Here is a 15,983-nt window from a genome sequence, read left to right as displayed (position 1 = left end):
GAGCTAAAGAAGCTTGGTCACAGCCAGGCATGGTATGCCACCTACCTGGAATCCCAACTACTGGGGAGGCTATGGTTGCCAGATCTCTTGAACTCAGAAATTCTGAATTGCAATGATCTATGCAAATCTGTTATCTACACTAAGTTTGGCATCAATTGGGAGAGCCCCAAGGAGTGGGGTAGGGGTGAGGTCAGATACAGAGTAGTGTCAAAGCTCCTAGGATCAGCAATGGGAGCAGCCTACAAGTAGCCCCTATGAGATGGGGAGATCCATTCTTTTTTGTTTTTTTGTTTTTTCCCCTTCAGGGCAATTGGGGTTAAGTGACTTGCCCAGGGTCACACAGCTAGCAAGTGTTAAGTGTCTGAGGTCGGATTTGAACTCAGGTCCTTCTGAATCCTGGGCCGGTGCTCTATCCACTGCACCACCTAACTGCCCCCAGATCCAGTCTTTTTTAAAAAGTGTGGTAGGAAAGGAGAATTCTTTTTCCCTCCTTCCCTTGTTCTTCTCATCTCATCCCGCCCATATTAACCAGCTGTGTCCTGTATGGGAAGATCCAGTCTTTAATTTTTTTCTTTTTGCAGGAGAAAAGAGGAATTCCTTTCTTCCCTTTCCCTTTCCTTCTCTCTCATCCCACCCATATTAATTATTTCCTAGAATTGTAGTCTTCCATGTAGAGTATACAAGATAATCCACTGGCAGCAGGGGAAGAAAAAAATAGGACTTTTATTTATATTAATTTTAGCTAAAATTAAGGAATTCAGATTAATATGCAGTACAGAGACTGGCATGGTTGCCCTCATTCAGTCAGTATTACAGAGGCTTCCAAATGGTATGCAAAACATCTTGAGGAAAGAATAAGATTTCCATAGTACTGAGGTGCATTTCATGCATTCATTTGTTTTTGAGTGAACTGTGACATGTTGAAATTGACTGGTATCCAGTTAAGATTATCTTATTTAGAAACATGCTCTACCCTCCTCTTTCTAGAGAGGTAATGGACTCAGAGTGCAGATTGAGACCCATTTGGGGGAAATGTAACCAATATGGGCATTTATTATGTTTTACTATACATGTTTATAGCAGATCATAGTTTTCTTGTCTTATCAGTGACAGGGAGTGGCAAGTAGAGAAGGCATATCTTCATGTAAAAGATTCTATTATCTACTTTTAATTAAACTAACCCTCTCCAAAATGTGTAAGTGGCTTCAAAAGATTGCTGCAAAGAAATCATGGGTTAAAAAAAATAACAATATTATTGTGCTCAGTACAAGAAAACACTCCAAAAATGACAGGACTGACACTTCTACTCCTAAATTTTCATCAACTACATTATGAGAAGAGATATAAAACAACCTAATCAAATCTAATAAGGATTTGGTTCAAAAATATGCAATTATGGGGCAGCTAGGTGGCACAGTGGATAGAGCACTGGCCCTGGAGTCAGGAGTACCTGGGTTCGGGTCCAGCCTCAGACACTTAACACTTACTAGCTGTGTGACCCTGGGCAAGTCACTTAACCCCAATTGCCTCACTAAAAAAAAAAAAAGCAATTATAAAGATTATTTAAAACACAGACTTACAACCACTGTCAGTAGATTCAGTCCCTTTTATGGCTTTAGATATTAGCTAATGATAATATGAAAGCTTCATGATTTGCAAGACATTTAAAAAACTATGCTTTTGTTGCTGAAAACAATCTGGGTATCTTTAAAAAATTGTATCCTTACACTTAAAAAGCACAGAAAAATAAGATTCTAACCTTTTAAAAAATCTCACATTAAAGGTTTTATTAGGTTTTGAACTAATAAAAAATATAGATGCACCATCTTGAGATTAAATTGCAAGAACAGCTGATTGGTATCAAGGAAGATGGAAATTTACTAGCTTAGTTTCAACAACCACAACAACAAAAAACCCTTTGCATAATTGGATAGGAATGAACAATGAGTATAGTGATGTAAACAGAGCTGGTGCTACAATTCTTTCACTTGGAGCTATGTTTCTTCATGTATCTTTTTAAGCCAAACATCCATTAAAATTACTGTTTTACTGAACTAAACTGAATTTAAGGAAGACTTTCAAATTGATATATCACAGGGTTCAACCAAGATTTTAAAAAATTCGAGAGCATCCAATCATTTCGAATATGGCGTTATAGTCCCTCTAACTCTGATCATCTTGTTCCCAATTTTATATTGCATCTTAATGTTGGCAACCTTTGGAATGCTACCCATTCCAAAGACTTTAATATAGATGCTCATTTACACACACCCCCAACCACTGATTTCCTCTCTAGCTACAAACACTAACTTCTATGATACTGAGTGTCTATAGTACAGAAAATAGTAGCAAATTTCAATGTTTCAATGTCTGAGGGATCTCTAGGAAAATTTGTAGTTTTATAAATCAAGAGCAATATGTTACAAGTAGATGTTGTCCCTTCATTCTCCCAAATTCAATTGTCCTATAAAATTTAACTTAAAAAAAAAATCCATTATAGTTTTAGTGACCGTAAAATTTTTGTATGGTTCAATAATTTAAAAACATTTTTCAATGTTTTTAATCCTTTAAAAATATCTATTATGTGTATGTTCTATAATGAAGATAATATATTCATGCAGTAAAGTATTATGGGAAGGTCCTTTTCTTTTTTTAACCAGATCCATGGTTTCATAGGTATAAAGAGTTCCAGATGAGGAACCCCCCCTGAGAAAATTACTTGGGACAGAATACATATGCCCAGTTTATAAATAGTCATATGTATCTGGCTGCCTTATGAGGGAACCTGTGTTCAGTGAATAGAGCATTGGGCCTGGAGTCAGGAAGACTCATCTTAACTGAGTTCAATTCCTGCCCCAGATACTAACTGTGTGACCCTGGGCAACTCCCTTAACCCTGTTGTTGGCTTTAGTTTCCTTATCTGTAAAATGAGCTGGAGGAGGAAATGACAAACCACTCCAGTATCTTTGCCAAGAAAACCTCAAAAGGAGTCATGAAGGGGCAGCTAGGTGGCGCAGTGGATGGAGCACCTGCCCTGGATTCAGGAGGACCTGAGTTCAAATCCAGTCTCAGACTTACTAGCTGCGTGACCCTGGACAAGTCACTTAACCCTAATTGCCTCAACTCCCTCCCCCCCAAAAAAAGGGTCATGAAGAGTCTGATGTGACTGAAAATAACTAAATAAAATAACATGTTGCTAAAGATTCTGGAAGTTGTTTTTCTTCCCAGTACGGAAAAAAGAAAGCTAATATTATATCAAGATGGAGAGACTGGATTTTTCTCTTGGGAGTTTTTGGTATCTCTGGAAAAACTTGAGAGAGAAGAGGTGGACAGAAGAGAGGTAGTAGAGCTTCCCCTACAGATGGAATAGCAATGTGACCTCAGTCATAGCTCTAAAACATCACCTTTCTGGATCACCAGAAAAATGGAAGGTGTAAGAGTGAAGTTTTTGTTTTGTTTTTGTTTCTTTACCTCCAGCACTTGATCAGAGGGTTGGATCACTGGGGAAGAAATCTGCAGGAATTGGCAGTCCTTATCCCCTTCCTGTCTTTACTTAAAGATGGGTGCAATTGTCACCTATTTCTAGGCATATTATTTTATTCTGCTAAAAACTGAATTTCATTAATCTTATTCCTCACAGACACTTGTGATGTCTCATAAAGCCTATCGTTGACATTTTCTCGTGTCCCTTGTTCAAGGTATAAGGGAAGCTGTGGAACAACTCCAAGAACTACATGAGGGAGAGTGAGCTTGTGAACCTTCCTATAAAAGCGCTGGTATTCCAATTCTTAAGCGAAAAGGCATTTTATGAATATGGGGCTTTATTATTCTTCTAATATAAATCTCTTCTTTGCTACAGTTTAAGCTTTTGGGTTTTCTTGTCATTTGCTTAAACTGTAGCAAAGAAGAGATTTATATTAGAAGAATAATAAAGTCTCATATTCATAAAATGCCTTTTCCCTTAAGAATTAAAAGTATCGGGGGCGGCTAGGTGGCGCAGTGGATAAAGCACCGGCCCTGGATTCAGGAGTACCTGAGTTCAAATCCGGCCTCAGACACTTGACACTTACTAGCTGTGTGACCCTGGGCAAGTCACTTAACCCCAATTGCCTCACAAAAAAAAAAAAAAAAAGAATTAAAAGTATCAGGTCAATGAGGTGGTGCAGTGGGTAGAGCACTGATCCTGGAGTCAGGAGAACCTGAGTTCAAATTCAGCCTCAGACATTTAATTAATCCCAATTGCTTACAAAGAAAGAAATGAAAAATATCAATATTATTAAAAATTCCATCTCGAAAGTACTTATGATGACTATTCTGAGATGCTATGGGTTATACAACCAGATCTGGGGGTCAGGGAGAGGTACCTAATGTAAAAATATTTTGACTGACTTGGCTAATTTGGGGAGCCTAATTTGATTTGAGGACTAATCTGGGGACTTTTGACTAACCGGCCTATCTGACTGCTATTAACTTAGTATGGGCTGTTTAAAAAGTCCCACCACACTGCTCCACTCCCAAAACGGATAAGCAAAAGATTAAGAAGCCTCTTAACTAAATAATCAAAGCAGAGTTTATTTATGAGATACAATTGAAAGTTAAGAATACAGGGAAATAAAATGTACAACCTGACTGCATTAGGGCGTCTCTCTCTACCTGCTGGCCAGGAACTTTTTAATAGGATAAGGGCTGTAGCCGCCTCCTGCCTTAGGGTATGTTCTACTTTCCCTGCTCAGCTCCTTTCTTCTAACTCTAAGGGCCTTTCACTAACTCTATCGCCTGCTTCTAGCTTTCCTCTCCTTACTGCCATGCTGAACTCCTGTGTTTCTCTCTCACCAGCCTCTCCTTCTGTTCTCCTAGCGCTCCAGTGTCCTTCTGTTCTCTTAATCTTCGCTTTCTCCAACCTGTCCCCTGTGCTGACCGCTTCTGCGCTCTCTGCTGCCTCCTGTTCTGTCTGTCTGTCTACTCCGTCAGTCTGCCCTCTGCCGCCTTTGCCACCCCTCTAATTTTGTCAGCCTCCTTTAATCTTGTCTTCCAGCCCTGCTGAGTCTAATTCCCAGGTCTATATATATTTTCCTTTTCTCCACTCAAATCTCGGGGCTTTTTTTTCTGCCCCCACAGACCCCAAGCTAATCTGCCAGCCAGGGCTGCGGCTGGGACTGGGGGGGATGCTTGAGCATCACATGCCTCAGCACAGGCCACGCCAGAGCCTGGCCTGGACAAGCCCAGGATCTCTGGGATAGATCCACTCAGGTTGGAGGGAGCTGGGGGCTTTTCCGCCCCCAGCTGTCTGACCTGGCTTCTCATACAGCCCACGGGGCTTTTTGGCTCAGCTGAAGCAGAGGGGGAGGGGCACCAGCACCTCCCACACAGAAGAGACCCTGAGGGCCTAAGGCTTTCTAATCTCAGTCCAAAGGTAGGGTCCCCAAATCAAAATAAACTTCCACACTAAAACACACTTCTGAGTTTAATCTACATTATTAACATTTTCTCCATAATGTTTTTCAGTCTATTGACAAAACAGTAAATCAAGTACTAGACAACCGTAAAGGTCTATTCCAAGAGAGATTCTGTGACTCTTCATAACTACAGTACAACCTGGGGTGTGTAAAAGTCAGTTTGAACCAGCTTGAGAGAGCCAATTTTTTTTAGTTAGGCAATTGGGGTTAAGTGACTTGCCCAGGGTCACACAGCTAGTAAGTGTCAAGTGTCTGAGGCCGGATTTGAACTCAGGTCCTCCTGACTCCAGGCCAGTGCTCTATCCACTGCGCCACCTAGCTGCCCTGAGAGCCAATTATTAAATGTTTAATGTGAGCATTTATACCTCTGAAATCAGAAAACTAACAATCAGGGCTTGGTGTATTGTTTTGATTCCTTAGATTTAAGAAAGTGGTAGAGAAAAATGTTATTAATTCAGATTAAACTTCAAAGTGTATCTTGCAGTACAGAGAGCTAATTGTTTACATGAGATTTACAAGCACACCCCTGGTTGTAAGTCTTCTCACCATTCCCATCATTCTTCTCTGGACACAATACAGGTTATCAGTGACCCCTCTTAAAAGGCAGTACCCAGAACTGAACACAATATTGTGTTCATATAGTAAAGTGAACTGAATTAGAGTGGTCAGGGAAGAGCAGAATGAGACAATAACCTTCCTTGTTTAGGACACTGTCATCAGGGATATATATGAAAAGAAAAGGAGGTGGCTTGTACATGGAGGAATGAGAAGATATAAATGAACAGCCTGAGGACTACAATGGACCCTCTAATACATGATATACCAAAAATCTTTGTTGTTGTTTAATTGATTAGTCACGTTTAACTCTTTTTGACCCCATTTTGGAGTTTCCTTGGCAAAGATACTAGAGTGGTTTTTCCCTTTCCTTATCCAGCTCATTTTACAAATGAGGAAACTGAAGCAAACAGGGTTAAGTGACTTGCCCAGGGTCACATAGCTAGTAAATATCTGAGGCCAGATTTGAACTCAGGAAGAACTTCCTAACTCCAGGCCCAGCATTCTTTCCACTGTACTACCTAGCTGCCCAAGCTTTGAGAACTGTAAATTAAAAGAAGTAGAAAATATTGTGAAATGGTAATGGCCAAGCTTAGTCAAACTCTACCATGTTTCTTTGTAGAGACTGGGGACTATGAGTATGAAACACTATGTATGTCAGACCTTTTCCATATCTTCATCAGTTTTGATGAACTGTTCCCCCCCCCCTTTTTTTATCCTTTGGTAAAAGGCATGAGCAAGGAGGGACAAATTGGGAAATGAATAAGATATAAAAATTGCCCAAAATGTATTTTTTTATATAAAAATAGAGGAAAGCTTACTCATTAGACTATTGTTTTATGACAAGACATAGACAAGCAGCACATGAGGTGAAAGAGAACATGGAGGCCTTGCAGTCCACATCAGTGGACAGAGTCCCTATGATGACAGAATAATGGCAGCTCGTTTAAGTATCAAAGTAATTTTTAGGACATTAGACTTCTATTAATATAGCCTAAGATTATTTTTGTTTTCCTGAGAGTCATTTCACACTGCTGACTCATATTGAATGTTTAGTCATTTAAAAATCTGGGATATTTTCTGCATGTACTGCCATGCCTCCCCTCATCTTGTTCCCATGTTAGTGTGTGTGTGTGTGTGTGTGTGTGTGTGTTTAGTATAAGGAATTTACATACCCCTACTAAATTCCATCTTGTCAAATGTGAACCTCACTCTAACCTGTCAGGATCTTCTTGCATTCTGATTCTACCATCAAGTAAATTAGCTATCCCTTCCAACTTTGTGTAATCTACAAATGTAGTGATGGAGTGGATGTCATTTCTTTCCAAGCCATTGATAAAAATGTTCAAATAGAATAGGGCTTAGGACTGAGACCTACAATGACATACCACTAGAGGTCTCACTCTGGCTTTATGTTTTTCCCTCAATAGTTCTCAAACCTTTTGGTCTCAGGACCCCCTTATACTCTTTAAATGACTTTTTTTTGGTGAGGCGATTGGGGTTAAGTGACTTGCCCAGGGTCACACAGCTAGTAAGTGTCAAGTGTCTGAGGTCAGATTTGAACTCAGGTCCTCCTGAATCCAGGGCCGGTACTCTATCCACTGTGCCACCTAGCTGCACCCCCCACCCTTATACTCTTGCTCTTTTTTTTTTTTTTTTTAGTGAGGCAATTGGGGTTAAGTGACTTGCCCAGGGTCACACAGCTAGTAAGTGTTAAGTATCTGAGGCCGGATTTGAACTCAGGTATTCCTGACTTCACGGCCGGTGCTCTATCCACTGTGCCACCTAGCTGCACCCCCCATACTCTTTTTTTCCCCCTTATACTCTTTTTTTTTTTTTTTTTTGGTGAGGCAATTGGGGTTAAGTGACTTGCCCAGGGTCACACAGCTAGTAAGTGTTAAGTGTCTGAGGCTGGATTTGAACTCAGGTACTCATGAATCCAGGGCAGGTGCTCTATCCACTGCGCCACCTAGCCGCCCCCCCTTATACTCTTAAAAATGGTTTTGGGGATCTCCAAGGGTTCTAGGACCACATTCTGGGAACCACTACCCTATGTCAATGTTTTTGAAATATGGCATTTTAACTATTTATGAATCCACCTAACATATCCACCTGGTCTATATCTCTCCATTCTATTCACATGAAAATTTCTTGCATATATAAATATATATATATACAGAGAGAGAGAGAGAGAGAGAGAGAGAGAGAGGCGCAATTTGGGTTAGGTGACTTGCCCAGGATCACACAGCTAGTAAGTGTTAAGTGTCTGAGGCCAGATTTGAACTCAGGTACTCCTGACTCCAGGGCCAGTGCTCTATCCACTGTGCCACCTAGCTGCCCCTGTCTTTAATATTTGAAAAAGGAAATTAGGTTAGTTTGATGTAATTGTTTTTGCTGAGCCTAATTTGACTTTCTTCTGCTCAATACTAAGATCATTTCTTCAATATGCCACTTAAAATTTTGCCAAAAATTTATATAAAGTTCATAAGTTTGTATTTTCTAATCTATCTTCCCCCTTTAAAAATTAATACAATGTCTTTCTTCCATCTTTCAGTTCCTTTTCAATTGTCCACAACTGGTCAAAGATCACTAATAGTTCAGTGATCACATTTGCAAGCTATTTTAGTACCCTGGGGTGTAAGTCTTTTAGGCCAGAAGACAAACTCATATCAGCAAAGTGTTCTCTTACTATTTTCTTATCTCTTTGGGGCTTCAGTTTTCTCTTAGTCATATTTGTTCTTCCAGTAGATCTTCTTATTAGTAATTCATTCTCCCTGACAGAGAAAAGATAGAGGCAAAATAGGAGTTGAGTAGATCTTTTCTCAGTTGATTCTTTTCTTTTTCTTGGAAAGCCTTAAGAAAAGGCTACCAATGGGATGGTAAGTACAGTTCTGCCTGCTTGGTTCTGACTCCAAGAACATACTTTCCCCAGGACAAACTCATCACCTGAAATCTCAGTCATGGAGGTTGATTCAGCTTTGATACTCAACATTTTCTCTGAATCTTCCAAGAATATCATACCCTCTTCTCACAGGTACCCTGACGTGCCACCACCACTCCTTTTCAGCTTTCTTTTGTTTATTGCCTTCTCCCATTACATTGTTATGTCCCTTGAGAACAGGGACCATCTAATTTGTACCTCTAGTCCTTAGCACAGTACCTAGCACATAGTAGGCATTTAAATATTTATGGAATGAATGAATGAATGGAGCCAAGGAGATGAAGTGAATGACTCTTCTGGTTCTTGAACTTTTCTGGTGATTTTACATTAAAGTAGGAGTTATGGCTCCACCACTTATCTCATTAGATTGGTGTGGCAATCAGACAGTGGTGTCAGAGACTCAGGAGTATACTGGTAAATATTCAACAACTGGTTGTCAAAAAATAAATGTACCCATGACATACTTATAAGATTAATCTGCATTAATAACACTTTATCACTTTCTTAAGTCTAGACATTCAACAAAATAATAAATCAAGCTCTAATTTGTAGGATTTTCAGATACTGAGAATTTAACAATCACTCTTCTAAGCTGGTTTGATCTGCCCCCAGCAACACCCCTGTCACCCCATCTAAAGTCATGGACAAGAGGGGGAAAAGGATGACTATTTTCTGGATGTAGCTTGGATTACACACACACACTCTTTCTCTATTCCTTGGATGTGGGGGTGTGAAGGGTTCACTTTAAAAGCAAAGTGATGGGGGCAGCTAGGTGGTACAGTGAATAGAGCACCAGCCCTGGAGTCAGGAGGACCTGAGTTCAAATCCAGCCTCAGACACTTGACAGTACTAGCTGTGTGACCTTGGGCAAGTCACTTAACCCCAATTGCCTCACCAAAAAAAAAAAAAAAGGCAAAGTAATGAATGACCCTTCTGGATCAATGCTTAAAGTCCAGAATATGGAATGCAGCTGAAAAGAAGGGATAAGTTCCCAAGGCAACTCCAGGGAGGGAAGAATTTGTAAAAATTTGTCTTTTCTGAAAAACCATGTTCTTTCTCTTCCCTTCCCCATTTTCTTCTCTCCCCAGCAATGGGGAGCATGTTTCAAATGGGAGCCAAGGTGGTTCTCCATGATTGAGTAGAGACAATTTGTACCTTCTAATAAGAACTAAAAGCCTTTTCTCAGAAGGAACAGTGAACCTTTCTTTTGTCCCTATCAGACTATTCTCTGCTATTGGCACAGTGCCTCAGATTGAGTAGATCCTTAACAAAAGTGTGTTGGATTGGATGAAATAGAATGGAATTTTAAAATCACTGAAGGGAAGAGAACCTAGGATTGCACTCAGACCCCAGACTTATTCCTTGATTTGAGTGAGGGTCAAGGTTGCAGAGCTTTATTTCATGAATACCCCTGTTGTTATGCCTGTGACTGGTCAGCATGTAGGCATATACACATGAACATACTTTATCCTCAACATGTTCCCATTCCAGAAAAATGAAAATGGTAACAAGTTTTTCATCATCTTCATATTAAAAATAAAAGATTTTTATTAGAGATGGAGGAAGACCTATAAACAGAAATCTTGCCAGCTCCACCTTTGAAAAGTAGATGAACCTTCCTTAGTCTGCAATTGTTTGATAAACTAAGAAAGGTCTTGGGCATTGAGGAGAGGGATTAAGCTGTTGAACAAGTGGAGGTTGTTTGAGTATCAGCTGATTTAGAGAGGCTGAAGGAAGAGAAGCAAACAAAGATTTGGAGATGAGATTTTCTTGAGATTGAATTCTATGAACTCATGGAGAGAGAAGGTATTCTTTACTATTAACTTACTCTTTCACCCAGATCCCCAGGAAAATAGTCATTTAACTGATGAGGAATCTGAGAACCAGAGAAGTGACTCACCCAAAGGAACACAACTTTTAAAATTTCATTTTTTATTTTATATTCAGTTCCTAATTCTTTCTCTACGACCTCCCTTTCTCCAGCCACTGAGAAAGCACCCCCCCAAAACTATTACAAATAAATGTAGTAAATACAAACCAATTTCTGTATTAGCTAAGTCTAAAACAAGATGAAAGAAAAAATTAAAGAAAGAAGGAAGGAAAGTAAGAACGAAATAGAATTTTAAAAAATGTGCTTTAATTTGTACTCTGAGTCCATCACCTCTATCTTGAGGTGGGTAGCATCTTTCATCCTGAGTCCTCTGAAACTGATTGGTAATAGTGTTGATCGAAATCTTTAAGTTTTTGAAAGTTGTTTGTATCAATACATATAAGTTTTCAGGTTTCTCTGAACCCACCCACTTCGTAACTTCTTATACCACAATAGTATTCCATCACATTCATAACTTGTTTAACCATTCAATTGGTGTCTCAGCCGATCGACACCCCCTCCATTTCCAATTCTTTGCCACCACAAAAAGAAGCTGCTATAAATATTTTTGCACATATGGTTTCTTTTTCTCTTTCATTGATTTCTTTGGGGCATAGACCTAGTAGTGGTATCACTGGGTCAGCAGGTATACATAGTTTAATAGCTTTTGGTACATAGTTCTAAATTGTTTTCCAAAATGGTTGGACTAGTTCCCAGCTCTACCAACAGTGCATTAATGTACTTGTTTTCCCACAACCCCTCCAGCATTTGTCACTTTCCATTTTTTGTCAACTTTGCCAATTTGTTGAGTGTGAGATGGTACTTCAAAATTATTTTAATTTGCATTTCTCTGTTGATTCGTGATTTTGAGTATTTTCTCCCTTGGCTATTGATAGCTAAGGTAACCAATTAGTAAGTGGCAGAGGTAAGATTAGAATCCAAATCTCTGGATTTCCAACATACTCTTTCCCCTATACCATAATACTTTCTACTTCACTCCATTTCTTAGAGTGGGATGGGGCTAGCAATGGCAGAAGAGGAAGTGAAAGGCATGAAAACAGGGGGTAGGGACGGTGGAAAGAAGGGCCAGGTATCCAAGGCAGTGAATGGCATTGGTGACAAAGGTGTGCTATATCCAGAATATGAGGCTCCAATGGATACTTGTCCTGTAGTGACAAAGAGAAAAAGGTAAGCTCTGTCCTTCCTGATCCCCCTCACAGAGAAAGAAGAAGAGCTGAGACACCTCACTTTTGAATTCAAAACCAAAGGGCATTTCATCCACCAATCCTTATCCCCAGTATCCCGGGCAACTGCTGCTGAAATTAGAAGTATTAAGACAGAGCATCATGAAAATGCTGTTCCTTCCCCAGCTTTGTGCCCTCTAAAGGAATGTACTGATATGAAGCTGAACTTAGTTTCTGTTTTGACCCCAGCTTGTGATTCTTATCTGCCAAAGGGTTAAGGAAAGTCAACTCCATCTTCTGCATGACCTGAGAATGATGGAGGAGAGACGTGAAGGTGGCTCTGTGTTCTTACCACAATAGGAATCTTGCCAGACACTGGGTAAGGCATCACCCATAGACCTTCCCGATGCTGTCCCCAAGCACAGTTGATAGTGATGAGGTTCTGAGGGCTCAGAGGCAAGAAGAGGAGGCATGGGAAAGCTGGTTGGGGGCTGCCAGGGAAGAAAAGAAGAAGAGGGAGAGGAAACTTGGCTTCCCTTCCTGTGCCTCCATATCAGTGCTCTTGGGGAGAAATCGGGATCGTTCCTACACCACTGAGGCTAGAATGAGCCTTTAAAGCTCTCTAAAACAAACTAGGGGAAGGGCTGAGAGACCCTCTGGACCAGCCGCACAACTCTCATCTATTTTTGGTACCTGTGCAGAAGTAGTCCATTTTGAATTATCCTGTGAGGCCAGACCCTGGGAAGCAGCTCCAAGACTGGGCCAGATCTGCTCAGAACACGGAGCTGGGAAGAGCAGGGTGAATAAGTAAGGGTAGGGCCTGATTTTCCTTGACCCACAGGGGAGGGGAGAATGTGGTGAGAAAGCTGAGGGAAGGGGCATTGGTGGACTGGATGGCAAGAGGATTGCTCAGTTCGTGACTGTGGACTTAGAATACCTGGAGAGTTCAGGATCAAGGGGCAAGCACCTGGGAATTGAGTTTCCCACTTCGATTTCTCTTCCCTTCGCCATTTGGCTCTTCGGTTGGAAAACCAAACCTGAGATTAGAAAGGATCGGAATGCTGCTGCAGACTCCATGGTTTCCAGCTCCTCTCCTCATCCCTTTCTCTACTCAGGATGAGAGCTCCTTTCAGCACCCACTCTTCCATTTACTAGCACCTCACCTTTACTGTAGCCTCAGGCAGAGAGGTGGCAGCAGCTAGCTTCCCCCGGGTAGCTGGATCAGGATACTGTACTCTCTGGAACTCTGCCAGGAGACTCACAGAGTGAGGGCATGAGAGGTGCAGCACAAGAAGGTAATAGACACCCAACCTTAATTCAACATCTAAGATATATGTATTCTGCAACTTTCTTGCTCCCCAAAGCAAGTCCACCCTCTAGTTTCCTTGCTTGACCAGTGCCCTGAGTGCCTTAATCTCACCACTTATTTGTGCCCATCCCTACTCCCACCCTCATCATTCAAAGATTACCGTGTGCCTGTCTGGCCAAGCTGCTGTTGTGATTGGTGAGTGGGGCGGCCCAGGAGGGGCAGAGAGGGGGAAGTTTTCTTTTAGGAGATCACCCAGCACCCTCCCCCTCCCCTACCTAGACCCAGCACCTTTTTCCAGGGCAGCAGCCTGATATGGGGAGAAGACAGTTCGATTTCGCTGACGTGTGCCTGGCTTAGTCTCCTGGGCTGTCTCAGAACCACTCTGGGCAAAGTAGAGACCTGGAGCAGGGAAATCTGTAGGGAGAGGGGAGCGGCCGATTGTTGGGAGGATGTCTAGTATCTCAAAAGCCCTGGGACAGGGACAGGGACAGGGACAGGAGTTGAAGGGAAACCTATTTGCTGACCTGAGCTAGGGGGCATTAGGCACAAATGGATTCTTCTTCTTCTTCTTTTTTTTTTTTTTAGTGAGGCAGTTGGGGTTAAGTGACTTGCCCAGGGTCACACAGCTAGTAAGTGTTAAGTGTCTGAGGTCGGATTTGAACTCGGGTACTCCTGAATCCAGGGCCGGTGCCTTATCCACTGCGCCACCTAGCTGCCCCCACAAATGGATTCTTCATGTAGAGATTCACGGGCAGAGAAATGACAGAAGTGTGTCCAATCAGCACTCAACAGTCCTCTTTGCAAGCAAGTATTATGGGACTGGTCCAAATTCCTGGTGAAGGGTACAGGAATGTGGCTCTGGGTGGACACTCTTAAGAGTCCAGGAGGGAGCAAAGGGCCCCTTTCTCCTACCTGCTTCCCTTCTTCCCAGATATCCCTATGCACTGCTCCATTTCCCACCTGGCAGTGTGAGCTGGGCCCAGGGAAGCCTCTTGTCCTCTTGTAAGGCCCTCAGAATGCGGTTGATGGAGGAGACCTGGGCAAGAAGGATGTATAGGACTAGTTCTGGGGTTATAGTTGGTGGCTAAGGCTGGAATTTGCCCTAAGGTCCAGACTCTTCTTTTGTCTCCATATCCCTCTGCATCCTCCCACCCCTTCCCTTGTTAGCAGTCTCATTCTCCATATTTGCGAAATAGGAGCAGTCTTCTTTCTCCTCCCTCCCTTGAAATGTTCTTTTCCTCTTCTCACTGCTCTCTTGCCCCCCTTTTCCAGGCAATTAAGTTCTAGGTCCCAATAGAACTCCACTCTTTTCCCTCCATGCACCCTAGTGGTAGCAACCCACATTATCTTCCAGAAATGAGTTTCTGCTCAGCCTTTCTCACTGGGTAGGGACAAAATACTCACACTGGGTGTCCTGTCTTTGGTGCAGAGCCCTTCAGCACATAACTGGTGACGGATCTCCCAGGCAAAGATAGCTGGGCACTCACCCTTGAGCTGGGCAATACGAGCTACCACAGGAGGTGTAGCCAGGCGAGGCTTGCTTCCCCCAATGCCCTTGGGTTCCAGGGTACCTGTGCGGTAGTATCTCCCCAGAATCTTGCTCACACAGCCATTAGATACCTGGGAGGGGGGGAAGGATGCAGAGGGACACAGCATGGGGGAAGGAATTGCCTCTTTTCAGAGTAAGCCTCTCAGGCAAAATAAGACTCCAAGGATCAAAAATAAGAAAATGCTCCAGAGGACAGTCACACTTTTGTGCTCCACATGTTGACTTCCCAACCTCAAGGAGTATCCTCTGGGAATGTTTTCTAGAAATTAGAGCCAGTTTCCTATTGAGCTTCCCACTCATCAGAACTCAACACTGGTTGGTATTTACTTTTACCCTCCCCACCCCCAACTGCTACCTTGAGGCTTCTGGAGATGTCACAGGGCCGAACTCCACTGACTGCCAGCTTCACAATCTGCTGCCGGGTACCCTGGGGCAGAGGTCGCCCATTCACAAAGATCCCCCCTAGCTGATTCACACTACTGATCCCTGGGAAGAAGCAGGATATATCATACACAGTAGAGGCTCTCCCTCAACCCCCGTGCAGTAGGATGCCCCCTAGAATAGCATACCTCAGGGTCAACCAGCATGACTCCTGAGATGGGTGGGGTTCACCCCTAGGGGCCAGGTTTCCACTCTATTCTCCAGGGCCTATCAAAGGTACCACCATTTCCTTCTCTGGGGGATGGGTGAGGTGTCAATTTTCCCCATCCAGTCATACTTTTCTTTCCAGTCTTAGGGGTGGTAGTGAAGTGATGTGATATTAGGGGAGAGTGTTGTTCCTTAGCATATCAGTAATGGGTAGATGAATCAGAGTTGGGAAAAGTAAAGTCCTAAATGGATCAGCCACCCCCTACTTCACCCCCCACTTTAGCTTTCTCAGGGCTTCTCTTACCGTTTTGCTGCATGACCTGGGATGACTTGCCTGACTAGAGGAAAGCAGATGTGAGGAGCAGGAATGTGGGGTGGCAAGACTGGGCTATCCCCTGCTTTAGGATTGGGCCTGTAGTGATATAGAAAATTTGTAGACACCCCCTTACACAGGTCAGTCTAGAAATGGTAGTAACTTGTATCCCAGAGTAATAGAAGCATGTTACTTTGCTAATTGAAGGACAGGCAGAC

The 15,983-nt window shown here is 42.3% G+C and overlaps 1 protein-coding gene across 1 annotated transcript; it reads right to left on the bottom strand.

Moving 5' to 3' along the window:
- Positions 1-12,778: 12,778 nt before the first annotated feature.
- Positions 12,779-15,769, bottom strand: PAX4 (paired box 4). The gene is made up of 8 exons (XM_043967571.1): positions 15,757-15,769; positions 15,220-15,350; positions 14,720-14,935; positions 14,276-14,351; positions 13,604-13,729; positions 13,170-13,252; positions 12,928-13,043; positions 12,779-12,791 (listed from the first exon to the last, which is right to left on the bottom strand). The coding sequence occupies exons 1-8, from the start codon at positions 15,767-15,769 to the stop codon at positions 12,779-12,781; spliced, it is 774 nt and encodes a 257-aa protein (XP_043823506.1).
- Between the last annotated feature and the right edge of the window lie 214 nt (positions 15,770-15,983).

This window comes from Dromiciops gliroides, chromosome 5 (genome assembly GCF_019393635.1).
Source record: "Dromiciops gliroides isolate mDroGli1 chromosome 5, mDroGli1.pri, whole genome shotgun sequence".
Lineage (NCBI taxonomy): Eukaryota > Metazoa > Chordata > Mammalia > Microbiotheria > Microbiotheriidae > Dromiciops > Dromiciops gliroides.
The sequence above is the reverse complement of the archived record's forward strand: the minus strand, read 5'-3'. Positions and strand labels throughout refer to the sequence as shown.